Source organism: Pocillopora damicornis, chromosome 1 (genome assembly GCF_964200805.1).
Source record: "Pocillopora damicornis chromosome 1, jaPocDami1.2, whole genome shotgun sequence".
NCBI classification, from domain to species: domain Eukaryota; kingdom Metazoa; phylum Cnidaria; class Anthozoa; order Scleractinia; family Pocilloporidae; genus Pocillopora; species Pocillopora damicornis.
Genome location: NC_142670.1, coordinates 14,225,207 through 14,250,840, shown reverse-complemented (window position 1 = coordinate 14,250,840; position 25,634 = coordinate 14,225,207). Strand labels below are relative to the sequence as shown.

General features: G+C 37.8%; 3 protein-coding genes and 1 long non-coding RNA gene across 3 annotated transcripts in view; 1 reads left to right on the top strand and 3 right to left on the bottom strand.

Annotated features, from left to right (window-relative positions):
• Positions 1-25,634, bottom strand: part of LOC149052185 (polycystin-1-like protein 2) — a 165,062-nt gene that overhangs the window by 53,016 nt on the left and 86,412 nt on the right. The window lies entirely within an intron of this gene.
• Positions 1-25,634, top strand: part of LOC149052191 (uncharacterized) — a 94,974-nt gene that overhangs the window by 56,721 nt on the left and 12,619 nt on the right.
• Positions 16,649-18,785, bottom strand: LOC149052194 (uncharacterized). Its single transcript, XM_089200363.1, has 5 exons — positions 18,615-18,785; positions 18,189-18,387; positions 17,322-17,429; positions 16,992-17,079; positions 16,649-16,748 (listed from the first exon to the last, which is right to left on the bottom strand). The coding sequence occupies exons 2-5, from the start codon at positions 18,295-18,297 to the stop codon at positions 16,649-16,651; spliced, it is 405 nt and encodes a 134-aa protein (XP_089056489.1). The 5' UTR covers positions 18,298-18,387; positions 18,615-18,785.
• Positions 18,585-25,404, bottom strand: LOC149052193 (macrophage mannose receptor 1-like). Its single transcript, XM_089200353.1, has 5 exons — positions 25,311-25,404; positions 23,384-23,758; positions 20,453-20,848; positions 18,772-19,001; positions 18,585-18,674 (listed from the first exon to the last, which is right to left on the bottom strand). The coding sequence occupies exons 1-5, from the start codon at positions 25,402-25,404 to the stop codon at positions 18,585-18,587; spliced, it is 1,185 nt and encodes a 394-aa protein (XP_089056479.1).

The window sequence follows — 25,634 nt, the reverse complement described above, 5'->3', positions numbered from 1 at the left end:
TTAAGAAAAGTTTCAATAAACAGAGTGAGAAGAAGGGTTTCTCAATTTGAAGGATTCCGATTCTCTCTTGTTGATTGTTCAAGAACACCTTGAATTTCCTTCCCCACCGCGATAAATCAAAGTGTCGAACAAAGTAAAGGAACAGATGAATCGATGACATCCAACAATAACGTTTCTAAAAAGTTGGGCTTATAACTGAGTTCTTACATTATCTAGCTATAGGGAATTAGACCACTCATTCGGTCAGTCGGGGAGTCAGTAAGCGACAAAGGAATAGGCGTTGAAACTAAACGGGATTGAGTGCTAAAATCTCACCCATTTTTGGGGAAACGATCCTTTTTGAAGTCTTCATTCCACTCTGGTGTCCCTTGCTATAATTAAGAGCAAATTTTTCGACGGCCTCTGCCACCTCAAAGATGGATTTTTTCAGTGTTTTAACTTCTTCTATGCTGGCCTTGTCTTTTGTGAAGTTCTTGATTTTTATGGTGAAATCTTCAAACACAGCTACCGCCTCCTACAATTACATAAAATAATTCCACGTCATTGATTAGCGAGTCTCATATATACAATTCATATCAAAGATGCGGAAAAAGTCCAGCGGGACGCCCCAAATGGTGTTCAGGGTATTCATTGGCTAAAGAACTCTTTTAGGAGACTAGATTATTTTTTAAGCCTCACCATTCTCACTTCATATGGCTTGAATGGTGGCTTATCCCTAAAGGTTACATACTTATAGGTTATTTGACGATTGGTGAGCGCGTACGATTTTCACACAACGAGTGAAAAAAAATTGTACGAGCGAACTAACAGTCAAATAACTTATTTATTACATACATAACGAGATTCATAGGCGAACAGAACTTAAAGATAAACATATCTTTGTTTTCTTTCTAAGGAAACAACGCGCGGTCAAGCCGCTTCACAGTTCGAGGGCTGTATTTAAATGGCTTCTTGTAAAATACTTTACATTTAAATTATCGAGCAAAAATGCCGTTAAAAGGCAGAACTAGTTGGAATAAAATAAGACATTCTGAAAATATGTCGAAATAGTTCTACTGAAGTTCTAAATTTGAAATACAGAAGCAAAAACCCGAGACTCCTGAGGAGTCAGTTCGTCCATTTGTTTCGTCTCGCCTTTCAAAACAAGAAATTAGTGGAACATAGCAACATCGTGTTTGGTGTTATTTAGTTTTCGTGTCACAACGGTTTTTTTCCTTTTTTTTTCTCACCGGAACACATTCAGGAAAATTTGGGGAAAGCACGACGCCGATTTTACAATTGAAAAAAAGCCTAATTTCTAATCGTAGAAAGAATCAAAAACACCGCAATGCTTGGGTGGGGCAGGCAAATTCAAAAAAAGAGTCGAGTCAAACAAGAGAAATCATAGCGGTTACTGTCAATGCTTGTAAGTGAACCTTGGAAAACACGTGGGAACTTTTTTAGATCTTCACGCCTAAGATATGGATGGCTACGGTCAATAATCAGAGGGGTAGGGGTAGGGGGATCGAGATCATGTTTAGTGTAGTTAAGCTCCAGCTGTGAATCACAAGCCAAATGCGTCATTTGGACATTTTGCTCTTGCCAGAATATGCGAAAGAATGCAAACTCTGTAATTGATAAAGCTGTAGGCTTTTGATTCCGCTTTCGAGGAAGCACTAAAGTGTCTTTCGGAATTTAATATGTCTCGCGCATTAAAATCAGAACAAAAAGAAGTACTTTCTACACTGGTTCTGGAAAGGATCTATTAGCCGTATTGTCAACTTGCTTTGGGAAAAGCCTGATACTTCAGGTATTGGTTTGCATGAAAGAAACCTTCGAGCATAGTTGTCGTTTGTCTGCTTCGTTAACTTATTGTTTATGATCAAATGGATTGATGGTGCTACGCTCACGACTTGCCGTTTGGAGGACATAGATTGCGAAAAATATCAACTCGTATTTGCGTCAGCAGAGGACGTTTAGGACGCTCTTTTTTTTTTTTTTTTGGATGAAAATAGTGGCCACAACGTTTCACCAGAGTGTGCCGATTTGCATCAAACAAATTATGGCGTGTAAACCTTCGGGTGCTGTTGTTTATGCTTCAAAGTATAGTTTACGATCAAACAGGAGAAAAGTCGTCAATTAACGGCAGCTATAATCACGGATTGTAGTTTGAAAAATATAGAGTGCTGCAAATATCAGTTCACATTTGTGATCGAGGAGGAAGTTTTTTCGAAGCTATTTCTTCCCTGGCTGAAAAAACAGCATCGTTTCACTCATCGTGTCTACGTGTGTTTGTTTTAGTCGGAAAACAGTAATTCCAGTTTTTAATTTAATTAATTTTGATTGGTTACCTGCTCATTTCCGGAAATGCAGTGACGCGCAACTAATCAGAGGATGTTTTTTACTTTTCAAAATTCTCCTTTGGGAAAGCGTCTTCTCGCCCAACTCCAAATCAAACATGGCCGATCGGATAAATGATCGCGAGCTTATAATGTTAGCTCGCCTTAATAAGACGCCTGTAGGCTAACCGTTGCACTGAGCACCCGCTAGTCTGTCGGCTTGCCCCCCCTTGTGATCATTTTGTTATGGCTTTGCTTTTCTGAGAACGGGGAACGGGTCATTTGTTGTCCTTGAGACATATTTCACATTATTAAAGAGACCAACTCTTCTTACCATTTTGTTGTGCCCAAGGTGGTCCAAAGTACTCTTGGTAAGAGTCCTGCGAAGAGTTTTGTCCAGGAGCTGGATCTGCTGAAAGAATATCACAAATGCAACGCCCGCTATTCTCTCTTACGGAGAATAGGGGGCGTTGTGTGAAGAGACCAAACAACAGTTGCGAAGGAGACATTTTGCACATTTTGCATTGGATTGAAATTAGCTTAAACAACTTTACAGTTCAAACGATCGGATGTTAAAATAGAATACAATGAACATAAAACTGATTCCTTATGCGAAGAACAATTAAGTTTGCGAGTCTTATAACTTTTTTAAAACAATAATTGGCATGTATCTTAACCGACATGAGTTACTAGCTCTTCACAAAAGATAACGCACTTCACATCATTACGCGTTATTATCTAACAAAGCAATTGGACTGATGATTCTTTGCAGTTGATATTCACCATCATTTTGTTCAATCGATAAATTAACTTTTTGAAAATAACTGATAACTGAAAGTTTTATAACTGTTGTTACTCGCAATTCTGATAGTAACAGAACCATCTGTACCTTTCCTCTACTTTCAAGGTTTAAAACTAGACATGTTTGTCATGAAAACGTTCTCTGAGACTGTTTCAAACATATTTCATTGACAAATGTAAGGGTAAACTTGATCTTGGCTGTCAGAGGGTTTCGATAAATTCTGTCGTGAGTATCACAAACGTTCGCAAAGTATGTTTTTATTACGCCTAGGCGCTTCTGATGCCTTTTAGTTTACTCAAAATAATATTAAAAAAAACCAAACAAACAACTTACCCATGGAAATCTCACAAATATACGCGTGCAGGTCTCCCCAACGTGTACCACTAACACTACTAAACACACCCCATTCACCATTACTGAACCGCATGGAAGCTGCGTCGTGTTGACCACTTGGCTCCCTTTGTCCCCATTTGCAAATGGTCAGCGGTCTTCCATTCACCCAGGTCCAATTCCCGGCCTTTTGTGTTAAACCAATACTCCATATTTTGTCATAGTTCGTAGTATTTTGCCTTTGAATCTCGTTATTGATGAAATTCCATTCTTCTTCGGTTTCGATGGAAATTAGGTCCCCTCCTTGGCTTTTACAGCTGAACCTGTTCCAGTTCCAGTTCCATCCAGATACCGAAATTATGTACCAAGAGTTGTTAAAAGTTATATTTGGGCATTCTACAAAATGATAAAGATGAAAACAAAAATAATAATTATCATAAACAAAGTGATAACTGTAATAATGACGATAACATAAAAATATTATATAATCACATTCACAACAAAGGAGGAAAATAAATGAGACAGAAAACGTGACTTATTCTCTATTTGATTCCCATTTTTCTAACATGAATTAGTTAATTTTGAATTAATTCTGAATTAGTTAATTTCACAGCAGCTAAGATTATCTGTGAGTTCATGTAATTTTGGTAGTTAAGTTTTTGAATATCAATTGGTTTCTTGTTGAGCTGACCCCTCCCCCTTCCCAGCCCCCTATTCTTCCTCCCCCACCTGAATAGACTCGAAAAAACGTAATTTAAATTTGAATATAAGTTCTCATAAAAATGCAATTGGAGATACGCAGTTAACCGTACACAGTTGTTACTGGGGATTTTGTCGGAAAAAAGAGGAAAACATTTTAATCTACGCGACAATCTCAAAAGATTATCTGAGTAACGGTAATCAAAATAAAATAGAAAGATGAAAAAACCAAATAAAAAGTAAAGATGAATTAATTAGTGGTAGCTCGTTCTTTTTTTCGTTTTCATGCAGTTTAGAATTTAAAGTGAGTCTTTTAAGTAAAATAGGTTCATCAAACCTGTGATGCCTCGTCCTTAAATTGACATTTTCCTTGCTTTCCCTGAAATCCTGAGGTCAAGTCTAGCCATGACCTAAAAGGTACCCGCAATACTTTTCGGGGTTATCGCTTGCACTTCCGACACGCTTTTTCCCGACAGCCTTTCTCGAAAGAACTGTATAATTTTTTTGTTTTTCTCAGTGGGCACAGTAACGAATCCTGCAATCTTATTAGTCATTAATGCGGTCCAGATTTTCCTATCTCTGCCCACGGGCACGGTATCGCTTGCGCGAGCCGCCGACTACATTCCTAATTTTGTTGCCACTTTGCATAATTATATTTCGTTTTGCCGGCTGGGCAATATTTTTAGGCAAATAATTTAAAAGAAAATCAAGCCGATTAATAACTTATTAATCCTCAATTTCTCTCCCTCAAATCGCTTTGGTCGCCAGCCGAAATATTGGTTTTGAAATCAACTTTGGTAGCAAATAAGTCATTCAATGGGTTGACACGCGGCCTAAAAACCGTTTGTGATCAACCTAAACCTTCACTGGAAGTAACTCACAAAGTTAAAGCATGAAGTATTTCTTTACAATTGAAATTATTAATGGAAATTTTATTTATTATGTATCTGAATTCTCTTAAACAATTTGTTCCTTGAACAACAGTCAGTATAGTGTCCTATACTTCAAATACGCTTTCAGTAAGTCGTTGCAAGTCCGTTCAAATCTAACATTGGTACTGTAAATTTCACAACAGAAAATGAAGGAATTCATCGAGAAAAATCTGCACTAAAACTCCCCCTTTTGATGAAAGACCAGAGTTACACGAGCGATTGCACGAAACAAACGAGCAAATTCCCACAACTTCAAAACGTACATTTAAATAGAGAATAATACATGGGCGCGCGTAGATATAGAATTTCTCTTCGAGTGTTTAACTCGATAGCTCACGAGTGAGCGCTGCGAACGAGTGAGATGTCAAGTTGAATACGAGAAGAGAAATTCCATATCTACAAGCAACCACGATCATTTCGTTTACCGTATAAACACAAGAGCCCTTTACTGAGAAGAAAAAACCGACTACATTTATGAATAAAAATACATGAGCCGACAAAGCCCGAATAACAATCGTGGAGTGCGTTGGCGCTAACTCCTAAGATGGAAAAATGCGTTGAATCGTGATTACAAAAACAACAATGGTCGTAATTTTCAATTTACAAAATTCTCCTTCATCCTTACCGACAGAAAAAGTCTTTCGGGTAAACGGCCAAAATCGGCTAGTAACAAATCTTTCAGTTGTCGATTTTTATTCTCGGGCAAGAGATATGCTAACACCAAAGCCACTGAATACATAACTTTCGGTTTTTCTTTTAGGATATTGGTTTACTTCTAGGAAAGTTTGAACCTCACTGTCTGTCAGAGATAAGGATTTTCTGGTGTTTTAGCCACCCTAATTCGAGAAAACTCCGACAAACAACTTGTATTGAGAATCGTGAAGGCTTTGCGGAAATTTTCATGGGCATTATGTTGAACCACTAATACGCGCTTTAAAATTCATTCATCGCTCAGACGTACCTTTTAGGTGAGCTGAGTATATTCTGTGAACAATAGTTTTACTTCTAGAAAGCAAGAGCAATTTTCATGACACAAGTGCCAGACTGTAATGTCTCAGCTCATTATACACTTTATGGCTGGAATGTGATCTTACCTCCAGGCATCTCGCAAATGTAGGCATTTCTACTAAGTGTAGAGATACCATTAAAGAGGCCTCCATTCTTAGATATTTCCGCCCTTTTGTCCTTACTACCAGGCTGAGAATCTCGCCATTTTGAAATTTTCAGTTGTTCTCCACTCAGCCAAGTCCAAACCCCGCCTTCCTTCTCTAAGCTAATGTGCCGCGCACCAGAAATCCAAGTACCACGTTTTTGAATCTCACTCTTGATAAACTGCCATTCTTCTTCAGTTTCTATGTTTCTATGGAGACTAAAACACCTCCCTGACTGGAGCAGATATCCCTTTTTCTATCCCAATCTCTTCCCTTTTTCGAAAAGATGTAAGACGAGTTTTTGAAACAGGTTGCTTGGCACTCTATGAGAAGCAAATAAAGGAATAAATAAATAAATGAAAAAATGTATACCGATGATAACAATAATAATGATACGAATATAGAAGCGATCCTCGATCCTCTATGAACGGTTATATACGGGATTTTATTCTATGATCTCTGCGGTACCAGTGCGGCGCTTTACTAACTAAGCTAACAAGCCAACTGGGAACTGAATTTTTTTTTCAAGCCTTATTTTCAAAACTACTTAAGTCGTGTTCATAACTGCGAGGTTCGCTTCTATATTCCTTTCTTCAACCGCAGTGCATATATCTGATTTTCATATTTGTACAGTCATGTAGTAATGCTGATGATGGACATGAGAAAGTAATTTTCATACAATTAATTTTAAAAACAAACGATGGGCATCAAAACCCTCTACCTCAATGAAGCAAAAATTACAATTAGGCTAGACTGGGTGGAAATTGGGGAGATCTGGGTAGTAGCACTGTTATTCTTTGCGGACTTTTTGTTTTGCTCTCTAACTTACGAACTTACGTATTAAATCACAATCCGATGTAATTCTAACAGGAAGTCTATGACTAATTATCAGCGTAATCAGTCAGATATTATCTTTTTTCCCATTCATTTTAAGGTGGATTAATTTTGGAACTGGAATTACACTGCCTCACCTGTTCCTGGCAAATCCATCAACAAATGAAGGATGACTGTAGAAGAGAAATTGAGCAAATAAATTAGTTGTTACCGGGTAAGAAATCTGACCGCTCAAATAAAACTTATGTACAATTTGAATCTAGAGGGGTTGGTCTCCAAAATTTTGAGAGGATTTTTCCATATTCTTAGGTGCTACTAAACTATGGATCAACAGACCGCGAACCTATATAATATACATATATATGTATATATATATATATTTTTTTAATTTTTTTAATTTTTTAAATTTTTTTTAATAAAAGAAGAGCAAGGAGATAAGTATAGAGTTTGCTTTCGGGTACAAAGAAAAATAACTAAAAATAGAAATATGTTTTGATTGTCCATGACGTCCAACTTGGCGAGCGTTCAGCAGTCACCTACCATGAGCGTCAATAATTGAACAATAATTTGAAAGCTAAAAAGGGTTTGGGTTCCGCGATATTTGAATAACGCGAAGGCTCTCAGTAAACCTTTAGGTTGGAATTCATTGTACATGTTCCTGGAATGAGGAACACGAAGCGTAAAGTAACATCATCGCCCGTGATGCTCGTAGATCTAGAATTTCGAGGTGATCCATTAAAAATGACTAATAAGAGGACTTTATTAAAAGCCAAAGACAGAATTTTTTAATTAAGCTTAAATCAAAAAAGGTTCTCCATGAGGCTGAAAGGAGTTCCATTCCATAATTTTTAATACGTAAAAATTGTTTAATTTTAAGGGTTGTTTTGAATATTTTTCTGTGAGTGCACGTCACTTTAACCCCTCAGCTCGTTCAGAAAATCAGATATCGAAGTTCATGAATACTAATGGTGTTTTAACTTGCGATGAAAAAGGATAAAGTACACCAATTCAACCATTTTTTTCCAAACCCCGGATCGAATGTTAAATTTTGCATCTGTTTAACTTAATGCCATTTTAAGTACACCCTTATGATTAAGTTCGATCTCTTGTCTAAGCACATCGAACGTTCAGCAGCTATCTGAAGGGGAGACGTGTTTCCCTTTTGACATCTTGTCATAGTGGCATAAAACGATAGCAATTGAACTATCTTAAATATGGCTGCCATAGCTGTTGTATAGACAACCATGACGGAAACAACATGACCACCGCATGAATGTCTCGTTTGTGCTATTTGCTTTCTGATTACTTTGCTCCGTATGAAGGGCTTCAGGAATCCAATTTATAAGAGATCCTCCTCTAATTATAAACTAAGAGTTTAATGCGGAAATCTTTAGAGTCTGGTGTGTTTTGTTTTAATTAAGAGCGCCAAATAACCGCAACCTGACATTCTTTCTCGGATTGGTTTGGCTGAGTTTTACAGGAAGTTCCAAAATCGATATAAATGTTTCGCAAATGGAAAGTCGAGATGTAATTAAGGTGGTACTAACCTAGCGCGCAAGTATTAAAAAAACATTTGCAGACTTTATTGGACTCAGTCGTCCTCATCTCGCAATAAATCAAGCGCACGATACTATTATAGGTTGCTGTCAATACCTGTCTTTACACTTATACGAATGTATCATTCCGGGTAATTTTTTTTTCAATTATTTGGTATTGTATGGAAAGCGAAGAATATATAGAAAATTATAATAATGATAATGGTGATAATACAAAGATCCCCAAGTTTTGCTTTAATGATTAACAAATAGTTTAGAAAGGACATCTGTAGAGTTTGGTATGTTTCATCATTAAAGTTCCGTTGGTTTTGTTATGGAGAGCGCCCATGTTTTTTTAGAGTGCGTTGCGTTACATAATTATTAAAAATAGAACGAAGAAGTTTCTAGAACATTTAGTCATGATGACTAAGCGAGAACTTTAAGGAGAACCTTCTAGAACCGTGACTCAGCATATTTTTGTTATGATGTAATCATAGTGTAATGTTTCTAAAAATAACAATATTACAGATCTCTAGAACATTCTAGAACTTTTCCGAAAGATATATAAGGAGTCACGCTAGCTTAAAGAAATAGGCCTTTTAGTGAGCTATAACTGCTGTTGCGAAGAGCCTAGAGGAGCGAGAGCCGGACAGAGTTGTTTACTGGAATTAAAAGCCGTGTGGAAGGCTACGTGAGAGAAAGAATTACGGACGTCGACAGTTTGTTAAAGATTTTCAAGAGAACTGTGAGTTGTGCGGTAGTGCACTGAGATTTAAGTGATATTATTTGTAAAGGGCTCTAAGTTATAGGGATACTGATTGTATTAGCATTTATATCGCTCCGTAGATAAGTGAAAAAGATAGTTATTGTATTGGTTGTCGATATCGCTTCGTAGTTATTACGTTGCTCAATAAAGTAGTTGAGTTGTACGAGTTGTATCTTTCTGGCGGTTTGGAAAATACCGTAACAGTTTAAAAATCCAAATCAATATTTCATAAATTGCAAGTCGATTTCGACGGTGTAATAGCTACAGCAGAACAAACAGGAATAACTAGCTTCGTACTTACCCAGCACACAATGTATTGAAAGCGCTTTGAAAATTTTGCCGGAGTCAGTTCCATTTATCATCCACTTCATCGTGCCTAAGATATGCAAAGGTTACTCTTAAGAGCTATCGTTACACTTAAATTTGATTCACCTCGCTTGGGAGTTTTGAATTTGCGGCATCCTCATAAAAAGCCTTTCGTACGAGTTAGATTTTAATGCAAATCATGATCTCTGATCACATGTTCATGGTGTTAGTCTCCATTTTTTTTTCTGTCATACACGGACCAATAGACAAAAAGCAACTTGCACCAGATGTGGAGCATTATTTTTCTTAATACAATCGAAAATTTTCACAGCATTAAAATACTTTTTATAGTTCAAGTTTTGCAGAGCAGCGGCTAAAAAAATAATTGATAGTAAGAATGATTATTTCTTTCTGAGCTCTACTAAATAAAATTGTCTTAAACAAACTTCTCCTTTATCAACCGCCAGCTAAAGCTAATATGCCATCAGTTCGTATGCATAAATAGAAATGATTATTATCTATTCATCTCCCATATGACATGCTGTGCGTTTCATTTGGTGCGTCTAATTACTTCGTATGCCTTGATCTTTGATGAACTAACTCGCGCATGTATTAATTAACATGTATCGGCAAACTCTGAGTCGAAGGATTTCTTCTCGGTTTTCTTAGATCATAAGTTCGATGTGAGTTTACACCAGGTTGATCGTTAACTGATCAGAAAACCAACAGAGGCTAACGGCTTAGTGTTCACACAGGACGAAATTGCAAGAATCCGTAAACGGAAACGTGGCGGAAACATGCAACTCCATGTTTCCGTTATGTTTACGTAAAAGTGGTCCGGTTCCGTTGTCTACGCAGCAACGGAAACGCGAGAAAACGTCACGAAACTGGTAACAGAAACACAGGTTATCCGTCGTGTTTCCGGAACGGTTTAACATGTTTCTGCCACGTTTCCGTTTACGGATTCTTGCAATTTCGTCCTGTGTCAGCCTCCAAAACAACTCTCCCCTGCAAAAGCGTCAGACCACCTCTTTTGTGTCCAAATGTTCGAATTCCAACATTTTAGAAGGAGCGGTGGAGTCAAAAGCTCTCAGTGCGAGACGTTCCTAGGTCGTAGTGATGCGCTCTGTGGGCGAGACATTCTAATCTCCTAATATCTCTCCACGACCATGAAATAATTGATTATTTATTCTGGAATATTCCCTTATCCTAGCTGCAATGTATTTAGTCAATCGAAGCCTGAAGCGCTTTAACTTATCGCATTTGAGCGCTGTAGAGAAAAATGTACTTTTATATTCCAGAATAATTCTTTTTTTTTAAAACATCTTCCGTCTTAATCGTACGCTTCGTCATTCATGTTTATTTGTAAATAGGTATGACGTAACCTTGACTGTCCTTAACTGTTGGCACATCCACAAAATCGACTCCTTCCCTTACTTCTTGAAATTTTTCTTCGATGCTACGTCTCCGCTGTAGTGATATTTGAAAATCAGGCCCATGGAAATATTCTGCATTTCTATCGCTATGCTTTTTCCTTTAAATTGCATACTCTGTGTAAAAGTTCTTTAATCGTTGTTTAATGACGTCTGCCGAATAGTTTATAATCTCTTTGTTTATGCCATTTCTGGCTAAAATTGCCTGAATTTAAGTCCTAATTAATCCATGTGTTTTCGATTCAAAACGATACTCCTTTCTTAGGATTCCGAAAAAAATGGGTAAATATAACTGATCCACAAAAGATCCAGTCATAAGGGGTTTTTTCAGTTCTTTCAAAACTAGTTGTTTATTTATTCAAATATTTACATATTCATCTACTTATTCATTAAGCAACAACATTGAATGTCAGCGCTAGCTGCTAAGACTATTAGTATGATTTGTTACAATACGATTTAACCTACAGAAAGAGCATTATCTATCAACAAACCCAAATAATTTATTGAACAACTTGTGATATTCTTAGCAAGGAACGTCTCTTAAAGGAGGTAGAGTAATAATCCCAAAACAAAGTGAAGCCCACCACAATTTATTAGCTCACCCCTGACACAATCTCATGGTTGTCCTCAAAGTTCGTCGAAATTCACAATCTTCCATAGTAGCTCTCTCTCAGTATAGCTTTCGGAAAAGTCAGTCACTCCCGACAACAACAAGTACTACTGCTGCACTGAGTCCTAATGTACAAATAATTCCTCAAAACTCTGGAAGCTTACAACACAACTAGATTGGTAGTGTTACATCATAACTACGTAACCTAGTAAAATTCTCGAGAAGTTCCTTGGTATGAATGTCGGCATGACTAGGCATTCTAGATTTCTGTGGTCTTATTCGAAGGACAGTCATAAAGATACTAAGCCATTACAAATTTAAATCTATAGATTGGTTTATTTCGATGAATCTTGCCTGCAAATATATGATCGCCTAGAAAATAAACTAATAATCATAAAGAAGATAGGTTACAATTACAAGTAGTTGAGTGCTTCAACAATAATGAAGAGAATGACTTCTTTTTGTCTGCAGATTGTAACTCAGACCGATCGCAACCGACTAATAGCTGATTGTACTAAGTAATTGACTGTTATTTATCCAGTTATTTAAGTTAAGGCGATTTCGATTTAAATTCAGCTCTAGACTGCAATTCAACTGCCCATACATTTCCAACCTCACTTGGATTGACGTGTGGGCTCTTCCTTGTGGAATTGTGGAATGGAAAAACGATGTTCATCTTTGTTTCAAATCGCTCTCTGATCTGCAGATAGACGAGCAACAAGGAATATGGTTCTTAGCACTCGGATATTTTATCGAAACACTAAGACTTGATGAGATGCAGTTGGTGTAGAATCAGTCTAATGTTTTTTCTTACCTGAGTGTCTCGCATACCATGTAAAGCGAAAATCAGGAGACCATGCAGCATAAACATGATTTAAGGTTCATTACTTTTCACAACATTCAAATACACTAGTCAAGTTTCTATTAAGATTTCCAAGAAGGAGGGAAAATTGCATATCTCATAAATGGAGAAGAATCTGTTGCATAGTTAACAGCTTTTTTTTCTCAGAATTCTAATAAATATCAACTGACCAATGTAATGGTGTCTCTCACGGTTAGCCTGACCCTAAGTAAAATAATAATAGGGACTGAATGACTTTTGAGAGTTACCATCGAACACTGACCTGAGTAGAGTTGAGTATGGTGAAGATGTAAGCGAAAGCTTTATGTACAGGCGAAAGTAGACCAAATAGCCATGTGACACCCAGCAGGGGAATCATCACCACGCATGCTTTGATGCCAAGTCTAGGAGTCGAAAAAAAACATTTCTTTAGTTTCCTTTGACAATTAATTTTCATCGTTAGACATTGGGTTAAAGAATGGGGAAGTTGGGCGAATATGCCTCAAAAGCAATCTCTTTTACTAGTTTGTTTTAGTTTTACGTTGGGAATCTTACCGTATTTGCTGAAAATGGTTGTCTTCCGCTGTTGGCTGCACCAAATTGGTCATCACCTTTATGACTCGTACGAATATCAACATATTGAGCTGAAGAATACAATAGAAATAAATTAGGTATTAGGAAATGGTAGTTGAATCGCCAAGGTAAGAACAGATCCTTTCTCGCAAAAAACGTCACCAGTCTGGTAACAAGGGTTGGGTACAGAGTCTTCTACAGGGAATAGAACTTCCAACCGGGGAACCTAGATTATGAGCTTAGATCCTTTACCAAAGAGCTAAAGAAATCGCGAAAAAAAGTGTCCACACTAAATGAACTACGCTGAGTGAACCTCATGTTAAATAATATAAATTCAATATCTCCACCTCTTTCTGCTCCTTTCCCCTTTTGCAATATTGCTTTATGAGTTATTTTTGCGCTAGAATCATATCTTGATATATCAATGTGAAACTATGACAAGCATTAACAAGGAAGTGGGATAAGTTTTTCCTTTCCATACTATGTAGTAAAAGTTGGAGAACATATTAAGCTATCTTATGCCTGTAAAGACATTGTCTCAACAGGTTTTCCTCGTTATTGAAGGCCATCACCAGGTTAAAATTGACCAGCATCCCCGAACACAGCGGCTACGTCCAAAGTTTATTGTGAGTAAATAGTTAAATATTGTGTGGGGACGCATGGATCACCAACACTAATCATAAACTCACAATTTCAATGAAGGCCACAAAGGCGACAAATATCCAGATAAGGTTGTTAGTCGAGGAAAGCCAGCAACTATACTCAAAGAAGTAAAAGACAAGAAAGAAACACAAATTTTCAGCAAATGAAATGATAACGATTCTAAACCATATACAAACATAAAAAAGAAGAATGCAATGAAATGAATTAAAAGAAGAAAAGCGAGAATAAACCGTTATTTTTTTCCTCACTATTTATCACTCGTATAGCTTTGTAACCCTTCTTTCCCAGCAGCGATGCCAAGTGAAATGGCCACCATGATCATTGGAAGACCTACCCACAAAGAAAAGAAGGAAATCGAAACACTTCGCTGAATCACAACACCAGATTTGGCGATCCAAATGTATGGTTACAGTTACCAGTGCATGTTGTAAAATAATCAACTTACCCCACGATATGACGTGATACATGTACATCTTGGTGTTAATGTTGTAAACTTTCACAACGAAGAAGTAGAGATAAATTGCCTCGATCAGCATCCAACAGAAAGCGACCATCAAGAAATACTGCACCAGAGCTGCTACTGAAACACAGGCAGCCTGTGGAAAGAAAGAGTTTTCGTATAATTCTTAACGTGCTCCTTTCGACAAGATATCTACGGTGCAAAGAGTAAATTCATTCTATGGATAGAAGGAGAGGCCACTGACTTTGTGTTCTGTGGCGCTTATTCCGGCGAGGAAGATGATCTGTCCAACTCCAAGGGACATAGAAACACTCAGCCGAATTTGGGAGAGAGGTTGACGAACATCTCTAGTGAAATAAAAGTAAAAAGAAAAAAGGATGAATGAGACAAAAGCAACAACAGCAACTCATTGAAGGGTATCCAGTCACCTCGCCACCAAGCAGACTCGCCACCAGCGAACTCGCCACCAAGGAACAATCTCGCCACCAACGTACTCGCCACCAAGCGAAGTCTTCTCGCCACCAACCACCAATAAAGAGATTAGTCGAGGACAGTAGGATGTTCGGCTGATAAGTCTGTACTCAAACTTTATAAACGTATGTTGTCGAAAGCACGTTCGAAACCGATAAGTTTGTTCGCTTGTCTGTACTCAAACTTTATAAACGTATGTTGTCGAAAGCACGTTCGAAACTGATAAGTTTGTTCGCTTGTCTGTACTCAAACTTTATAAACATATGTTGTCGAAAGCACGTTCGAAACCGATAAGTTTAGTTTTAATACAACTGCTATCGAGTTTCATTTCATCACTTATTTCTTCCCATGAAGTTTCATTTTCTCTCAAGTAAGTTTTTATTCCTCGCATCGAGTTTTGCAATTTCTCCTCGCTTACGTGCAAAAGACAAACACGATACGTTTCGATGTCAATGAAGGTCATAATTTAAATACAGACAAGCGCACAAACGTATCGGCTGATTTGAATTGTGCTCGTCCGAACATCCTACTCTCCTCGACTACTTTATTCTAGTTTATCTCTTTATTGGTGGTTGGTGGCGAGAAGACTTCGCTTGGTGGCGAGTACGTTGGTGGCGAGATCGTTCCTTGATGGCGAGTTCGCTGGTGGCGAGTCTGCTTGGTGGCGAGGTGACCGGTAACCCATTGAAGACAGCAAGGGTTACCGGTCACCTCGCCACCAAGCAGACTCGCCACCAGCGAACTCGCCACCAAGGAACGATCTCGCCACCAACGTACTCGCCACCAAGCGAAGTCTTCTCGCCACCAACCACCAATAAAGAGATAAACTAAAATAAAGTAGTCGAGGAGAGTAGGATGTTCGAACGAGCACAATTCAAATCAGCCGATACGTTTGTGCGCTTGTCTGTATTTAAATTATGACCTTCATTGACATCGAAACGTATCGTGTTTGTCTTTTGCACGTAAGCGAGGAGAAATTGCAAAACTCGATGCGAGGAATAAAAACTTACTTGAGAGAAAATGAAACTTCATGGGAAGAAATAAGTGATGAAATGAAACTCGATAGCAGTTGTATTAAAACTAAACTTATCGGTTTCGAACGTGCTTTCGACAACATATGTTTATAAAGTTTGAGTACAGACAAGCGAACAAACTTATCAGTTTCGAACGTGCTTTCGACAACATACGTTTATAAAGTTTGAGTACAGACAAGCGAACAAACTTATCGGTTTCGAACGTGCTTTCGACAACATACGTTTATAAAGTTTGAGTACAGACTTATCAGCCGAACATCCTACTGTCCTCGACTAATCTCTTTATTGGTGGTTGGTGGCGAGAAGACTTCGCTTGGTGGCGAGTACGTTGGTGGCGAGATCGTTCCTTGGTGACGAGTTCGCTGGTGGCGAGTCTGCTTGGTGGCGAGGTGACTGGATACCTTGTGCTACCAGCGTAGTCCATTAAGACGGCAAAATGCGTCAAATGATTGCAACTGCAAACCGTTTCTTCTGAGTTGCTTTTTGATGTAACTACATGGCATCCTTCCTCTGAAAAGCTGTCAGACATAAAAAAAAAATGTAAAGTTAACAAAGGGCACAAAATTATTCATTGTTTGGGGAAGAGGTGATGTTTGACAATTTTGCGCTAAGATTTTCTTAGTTGCGAGGACATTTCAATCAGACTTCCTCTCTCTAAAAAAAGCAACATGTTGCTTTCTAGGAAAGTGTTAATCTGCGCGAAAGTTCATTCATTCTCCTCCATAATTGATTTAATTTTAGAAAGAATAAATACTATACAATAATATATTGTAGTATTTTTACCTTTTGCTGAGGCCACTCCAAAACATACAGCGCTTCTCTGCTGTCAAGACCTGAAAATGCGTTTTATCTTGTCAGAATAAATCAAAACAACACACAGCAACTAATTTTCACGTTACCTTTAGGTTTTTTAACTTTAAGATGACATTTTCTTCTAATTTCTCCGGCTTGGGGTCCATAGTTACGGCCATTATCCTGGAGTTGATATACCTATGAAGAAATTGTATTTGAAAATGGACCAGAATCGAGGAAGCAATATTACATACTTCTGGTAGATTCAAGCCAATTTTTCATGAAGATGAAATGGTCAGAGACAAACAGGGAAGCTTCCAACCTTAATTAGGGTTTTTGGAAAGTTTCTCAGTTCAGTTTAGTTAAACTTAGATCTTATGTGTTTCCGTGTTATGTGTTTTTGGGGGTAAACGACATGGAGTAAGACGAAAATAACAGCACCTTTGGTGGTCTGTTTCACTCCTTATGACTTGATCTGTCAGGAGTAGGTCATGCAGATCCTTGTACACACACGCAACCACCATTGATCCTTTAAAACCCCCAAGAATCAACAAAAGAAGTTATCAAACAACAACATAAAAGACACAAAATTGAAAGTTTTATCAGCCTCTGAGGTATGTGAATTTTTAGCAGGCGAATGATTAAAGAAGATAGACCATGTAAACTAAGAAGGCGCCTTCATATGAGGCTTTGTTTCAATACAGAAATTTCTATTGGAGAAACCAAGGTAATACTAAAAGTTGTGAAGTTACCACAATCGTTGATACGAACTATTTTCCTCAAAATTTGAAGAAGGGATATCGATTCTCGCTCGCCATTGTTGTTCCTCAAAGTGGAAGCCACTTGCATTCTTGCGATAGGCTTTTTGAATGACCAAAACTATCGGAAAAAAAAAAGACAAATGAAAGCAGTTACGGTGAAATTTACAATAACACATCTACACAAACGTCCGTTTTGCGGTATACACAAATATTTCACAATCTTATTAGATGGACCTGTATTGTTTGTACCTTATTTGCCCTTCAACGACTATTCGACGATTTCAACCATTTTACAAGGTTTTTTAGGGTAAAACTGATGAAAAAGTGAGTAATACTGTACGGACTAAAATAGTGAAAACTCAATTGGTTCCTCGAGCCGTTTCGTCGGGAACTGTAGAATTCATTAGGGAGTTTCTATGAGTACGGTTAAGAATCTTGCATTTATGTGCATCGCAGACGATAGGCCAATTTTGAGCTGAGTGTATTAAGTGATGCAACCGGAAAGTATTTGTAAGATTTGAAAATTTTAGATAGTAAAGTGTTACTCATAAATTTATCATCTAAGAAAAGTTTCAATAAACAGAGCCAGAAGAAGGATTTCACAATTTGAAGGATTCCGATTCTTTCGTGTTGTTAACTGTTCAAAAATACGTTGAATTTCCTTCTACACCGCGAATAATCAAAGTATCAAGCAAATTAAAGAACAGATGTATCTATGACATTCAACAGTAACGTTTCTAAAAAATTGGGTTTATAAATGAGTTCTTACATCATCTAGCTGTAGTAAATTAGACAATTCAGTGGGTCAGTCAGCAAGTCAGTAAGTAACAGAGGACTAGACTTCAAATCTAAACAGGATTGAAGGCCACAAACTCACCTATTTTTGGGAAAACGATCCTTTCCAAAGACCTCTTTCCACTCAAGTGTCGCTTGCCATAATTAAGAGCAAATTTTTCGACGGCCTCTGCCACCTCCAAGATGGACATTCTAAGTGTTTTAACCTCTACTGTGCGCGCCTTGTCTTTTGTGACGTTCTTGATTTTTATAGTGAAATCTTCAAACACAGCTACTGCCTCCTACAATTACATAAAATTTTTCCAGGTCATTAACCAGCCAGTCTCATATGTACAATTCATGTTAAGAATGCGGAAAAAGTCTAGCAGGAGGCCCCAAATGATTTCCACGATATTTATTGGCTAAAGTATTCTTTCATGCGCCTGAATTAGTTTTTAGGCCTCAAAGTTTTCACCTCATGTGGCTTAAAGCCTTTAAATTATAAACTTTTAAGTTGTAAACTACATACCTGTACGGAATTCCTTCTGGTAATATTAATTCCGCCAAATTTTGAAACATACTCCTTTATCTGGAATAAAAATCAATGTCTGCCACATTTGTAAACAGAGAACATCCTGAAAAGCGACGTGCATAAAAAATGGTAAATGGCTATTTAGAAAACATACCAGCTGCCGAAGTGGCGATGACGACGGCGATGGTGACTTGGACGGCGACGACGACGGCGACGGCGACGGCGATAGTGACGGCGACTGCGACGGCGACTGCGACGGCGAGGGCGATAGTGACGGCGACGGCGATGGCAATGGTGACGGCGACGGCGATGGCGATGGCGTGGTTGCAAGTACTATTCGGAGTGATGATGAAGGCGACGGAGTTTCCGTAGATATTGATGAATCTTTAAAGTAAATTGTTAATCAAGACCGCATCATATGAAAAAAAGCCTTAGTATTATACTGTAAAGACAAAAATATGGACTGAAAGCGGAGTAACAAAATGGCTGTTATCAACGATCAAAACTCTTAAATCCACTCGATTTTTTATTGGTTATGCACAACACTCTTAATGTTTCCTTTGCATTAATTTCGTTTTTCGCACACGTCTTGTATGATCGATGCTCTGATAGGGCTGTAGCATGTTTCTCGAAAATACTAGTGAATAAAATAATAATGCAATAATACATTTCTGAATTACTCGTTTAACATATAATACGAGTACACATTTTGCCCACTTTTTGTAATTTCAACTCGCCCTTACGCTTAGAAAATGCCACTCAAATCGCAAAATATCCGCATGTATTTATTGTTAAACCACTGAATATGACGTTTTCATTTCTTACTTTATCTTAAACTGTCTCCAATAAATTTACTGACCCTTTTCAGGAGTCTGTTACTTTTTTAATTTTTTGGTTTAACCTTGATCGTCTCGCTGGAAAAAGACTTCTAGCGTTATTATTTTGTTTTTGTAAAACAACGGTTTTTTTTTTTAGCCGGAACACTCTCGCAATTTTTGCTATTCAAGGAAGGGGTCGCATCTGGTAAAAGCGCAACCCTAACTTTTGCAATTGAAAAAAGCTTAATTCAAATCGTTGAAATTATCAAAAGCCCCGTAGTGCTTAGGTGGCGCAGGCAGATTTAAAAAAAAAGTAGAGTTAAAGAAAAGAAATCAGAGCAGTAACTGCCAATGCTTGTAAGTGAACCTTGGAAAACACGCGGGAGCTTTCTAGATCTTCGCGCTTAAGATATGGATGGTCGATGGTCAATAATAAGCGGGGGGGGGGGGAGGTAGGGGAGTGGAGATTACGCCTGTCCGATGACATTGTTATTTTGAAAAACCCCGCTCGCCCACGACAGGAGTTCCTGATTGGTGTGGTTAAGCTCCACAAGCTTGAATCACAAGCCAAATGTGTCATTTGAACATGTTGCTCTTGCGGGAAAATGCGAAAGATGGCAAATTTTGTAAATGAGAAAGTTGTCAGTTTCGATTCCGCTTTCGAGGAGGCACTTAAGTGTCTTCTGGAATGTAGTATGTCTCGCGCATTAAAATCGAAATAGAATGAAGTAATCAGTTCTACACTGGTTCTGGAAAGGATCTACTTGCCGTGGTGCCAACTGGCTTTGGGAAAGGCCTGATACTTCGGGTATTGGTTAGCAGGAAATAATCCCTCGAGCGTAGTTGTCGTTTGTCAGCTTATGATCAAATGGATTAACGGATTAACGGTAGCTACGCTCACGGCTTTTCGTTTGGAGGACATAGAGTGCGAAAAATATCAACTCGTATTTGCGTCAGCAAAGAACGTTTTGGTGAGGCCTCTTTTTTACGTTGATAAAAATAACACAAATAACTTACCATTGGTAATCTCACAAATATAAGCGTTCCGTCGACTTGTACGATTAACACTACCAAACACGCCCTGTTCGCCACTAATGGACCGCTTGCACATGATAGCTGCATCGTGTTCACCACTTGGCTTCCATTTTCCCCATGTGCAAAAAGTCAGCGGTCTTCCACTCACCCAGGTCCAATTCCCGGCCTTTTTTCTCAAACCAATACTCCAGCTATCGTTATAGCCTTTTTTAGTATTTCGCCTTTGAATCTCGTTATTGATGAAATTCCATTCTTCTTCGGTTTCGATGGAAATTAGGTCCCCTCCTTGGCTTTGGCAGATGATTCTGTTCGAGTTCCAGGACCTTCCATATACCGAAATTATGTACCAAGAGTTGTTAAAAGTTATATTCGGGCATTCTACAAAATGATAAAGATGACAACAAAAATAATAATTATCATAATGATGACAAATAAACTAATGATGACAAATAAACTGATGATTATGATAATTATGATGACATAAAAAGATAATAATCACATTCACAATAAAGGAGTAAACTAAATAAGATAGGAAACGTTACTTCCTCTCTATTTGATTCCTATTCTTTTAAGATTATGTTTGATCAGTGTCAATTAATAGAATAAATCTTTTTTTCACTACGGCGTCCGCAATCTCTGACCTTTTCTGAATCAGTTAACTTCACTTCACATAAGATTATTTATGAGTTCATTTAATTTTGGTAGTTGTGTTTTTGAGTAATAAATTAATTCCTCGTTGAGCTGACACCTCCCTCCCCACCCCGCCCCCTATTCTTTCTCCCCCATCTGAACAGACTTAAAAAAACGTGAAATTAAATGTGTGTAAGTTCTCATAGATGTACAACCGGAGATACGCAGTTAACCGTATACAGTTGTTACGGGAAAATTTTTCGGAAAAAGAGCAGAAATTTAAATTTTAAAGTGCACGGGACAATCTCAAAAGATTATCTGGGTAACGGCAATCAATATGGACTTAAAAAGTAAAGATAAATTAATTAAGGTTGGCTAGTTCTTGTTTTTGTTTTTCAGCAGTTTAGAATTTAAAGTCAGTCTTGCACATAAAATAGGTTCATCAAACCCATGATGCCTCGTCCTTAAAAAGACATTTTCTTAGATTTCCCTGAAATCCTGAGGTCAATCCTTGACAGGACCTGAAAGCTACCCACAATACATTTCGGGTTATCGTTTGCACTTTTGAAACGCTTTTTTTCCGACAATCTTTCTCAAAAGAACTCTATTTATCATTTGTTTTTCTCAGAGGGCATGGTAACGAATCCTGCAATATTATTGATTATTTATGCGGTCCGTATTTTCCCAACTCTGCCCACGAGTACGGTACTGCTTGAGCGAGCCGCCAGCTATATCTCTAGCTTTGTTGCCAACTTTCGTAAATTCATTTCGTTTTGCCGGCTGGGCAGTATTTTTACGCAAATCATTTCAAAGAAAATTAAGCCGATTAAGAAATTATTAATCCTCTCTTTCTCTCTCTCTCAAATCGCTTTGTTTGCCTGCAAAAAAAATGGTTTTGAAATGAATTTTGGTAACAAATATGTCATTAAATGGGTTGACGTGCGGCCTAAAAACCGTTTGTAATTAAACTAAACCGTCACTAGAAGTAACTCAGAAAGTTAAAACGTGAAGTATTTGTTTAAAATTGAAATAATCAATGGAAATTTCATTCATTATATGTCTGAACTCTCTTAAACAATTTGTTCCTTGAAGAACAGTGAACGAAATCTTCTGTACTTCAAATACGCTTTCTGTAAGTCTTTGCAACTCTGCTCAAGTTGGACACTGGTACTGTAAATTTCACAACAGAAAACGAAGGAATTCAACACTAAAAGCTGCATTAAAATTATCCTTTTGGAGAAAGAGCACAGTTACACATGCGATTGTGCCAAACAAAAGAGTAAATTCCCTCAAATTCAAAACAAAGATTTAAATTTATTTGCAATAACTCTCCATTTAGGTTTATATGCCAAACTAGCACAGTGGTTATTGTCGTTTTTGTTTTAAAGCGAGCATGCACTTTTTTTCTTACGCAATCTCTAATTGACAGGTGTCAGAATGTGACAGATACTGGTAAAAAATGTTTCAAAGTTTGTTTGGATGCGTTTTAACTCATCTCTTTTACTACACAACTGAAAATAATTAGGTGAGGCCTCCCTTAAATCTAGATTATTAACTCATTCTGTTTCAAATACTATTTACTCGGCCAAAAATTGTTCAGTTCATGGAGGATCTTACCGGAATTATAGCGCTAAATCACCAGGTTCTTTTTGAAAACAATTCGTTGAGTTTAAGGAAAAACAAACTGTTATTCACTAACCTAGTTCTATCCGTATTGGGAAAAACTGTGCACTCTGTCTTAGGTACCGATGCTCAAGACCTTGGGCACAGTCTTACCCAGTGAATAACATATTTATCTCTGACTCGTACAAGAAACACACAAACGCACACCCCCACCACTCACCCACGCACTAAAAAATAGAAATACTTCGATTTTTATGTTGAAAACAACATGCATATACTCACTGACCTCAGTGAACACGCCTGGTAACTTGCGGCAACGTAAAATTCCGTTGGCTAAATTATCCCAATCGTAGGGCACTCGACAAAAGTTACGAAATGTACAATTTCGATCGCTGTCTTGTCAGCGGCAGGCGATGTAAAAATGAGAATGATCATTTTTTTGGAAACATGTTTCCCGGAAACTTTCATCATGGGCATTATGTCCAGCAACTAACACGCGTTTAAAAGTTCATTCATCGCTCACACGTACAAGTTAGGTAAGCTTAGTATATTCTGTGAACAATATTTTAATTCTAAGAAGCAAGGGCAAATTTCATTACACAAGTGCAAGACTGCAATGTATCAACACATAATATACTTATGATTGGAATGTGATCTTACCTCCGGGCATCTCGCAAATGTAGGCATTTTTTTCATCACCTTGAGAGATACCATTATAGAGGCCTCCATTCTTAAATATTTCCGCCCATTTGTCGTTATCACCTGGCTCAGAATCTCGCCATTTCGAAATACTCAGTTGCTTTCCACTCAGCCAAGTCCAAACCCCGCTTTTGTTCTCTAAACCGATATGCCACGCCCTAGTATTCCAAGTACTACGCTTTTGAATCTCCTGACTGATAAACTGCCATTCTTCTTCAGTTTCGATGGAGACTAAATAACCTTTCTGATAAGTGCAGACACACTTGTGGTTGTCCCAATATCTTCCGGTTTTCGAAAATATGTAAGAGGAGTTTTTGAAACAAATTGCTTGGCACCCTACAAGCAAAAAACAAAGGTATACTAATGAATAAATGTGTACTAATGATGACAATAATGCTGATGATGGAGACGAGAAAGTATTATAACATAGCGCGCGTGCTTGCCCTATAGAAGTCCTATTGAGCTGCTATGAACAAAATCTTCATTTACGTGGCACGCCCGTGCGTAAATAAGATGACGTGAGCATTTTTTTTAAACCTGGCTTCAGAGTTTCCGTCCTGTTAAGCTGCAGTGCAGTTTTCCTTCTCTTTGAAACATAGATGAAACCAGTTAAGAACTTCCCAATTTTTCTATCGGCATCGACCTTTTAGATCCTGATCCAACAAGCAACAAAAATAAAGCCGAAAAAAACTCGCAAGTTGCACGTTTCGCAATTTTGTCGGAAGACCAGCTGCAGCAAATTTTGGCCGAAAGACATTCGCTGGGAACAAAAAATCACCAATTGGTCATTAACAACATTTAAAGGTAAAAATTTCCGTTTTCATTGTTGTTTTTTGCACTTTGCACGGCAGCGTAACATTATTTCGAACAATCAAAACCCTTGATAATTTCGGGTCTTTGACTTTTAAAACATTTTTTCGTGACATTTGAGTTCATTTGGCTTTGATTTTCTCCGTAAATTTTGAGCTTCTCATTCACAGTTATCGGTTAACTGGATCAAATGTTTCCGCTCAAACCAAAGTATGAAATGTGGCGTGTTTTTAACCAGCCAACAGGGACGTTTGTTTACTTTTTTTGTACGTTGTGAGAAATTTGCACTCTATCACAACAAAATGCTTCTTCGCGCATATCCTTGTTGTCGCTCTGTTATGAAAGAATTTGCTCATGCTTTTAGCTGTGTATATATCGAGTTATGGATGCACGCGAGAAGTTTGGAGAGCACTTAAGAAGCTAGAGTTGCTCTCGGCTGCGCCTCGAGCTACTCTTACGCATTTTTCGTGCTCTGCAAACTTCCCAAGTGCATCCATAACTCGATATACTCACGCTAAACATGAAAAAATTTTTAAATTTTTTATACAATTAATTTCAATAACAAACGATAGGCATTAAAACCCTCTACCTCACTAAGGCAAAATTAGAATTAGGCTAGGTTTTAAAACTTGGAAAATTAGGGAGATCAGGGTAGTAGCACTGTTACTCGTTGACTCTTTCCAACTTACGTGTTAAATCAGAATCCGACGTAATTGTAATAGGAAGTCTATATCTAATTATTAGCATGATCAGTCTGATAGTATCTTTTTTTCCCCGTTCATAAATTCAGGGGCATACATGTTAAAATTGGAATTAGCACTGCCCAACCTGTTCCTGGCAAATCCATCAACACATGAAGGATGACTGTAAAAGAGAAATGAGCAAATAAACTGATTGTTATCTCAATTAGAACATTTAAAACAATGGAAAAGTTTATTAGATTTCGAGCCAGACGGTGCTGATGCATTATATTTGTTTGCTACATGCCCTTCAACATCGACATATGATTTTTATTTTCTTCCTTAGGGAGCAGACGGAGAAATTTAAATAAAATGCCGCATCTGTGCAATTTACCAACCAGCTGAACAAAACTTGCTACACGAGGGAAGCACTTTTAAGGATACGATGGACCCTCGAGAACGTCTTTCGGACAGAATCTTTAAACGGGCCATTCGGAGTGCAACTAAACTATAAAACAATGAAAAAAAAATGTTTCGCTCTAGCTTGCAACAATTCGAAAGGGACGATATTTCGTTAAGCAAATTAATCAGTTATCAAGTCTGATCGCTCAAATAAAACTCCTGCACAATTTGAATATTGTGGGATTGGCCTCCAAAATCTAGTAAGAATTTTTGCATATTCATGGGTGTTACCAAACTATGGATCAGCAGACCGTGGAACT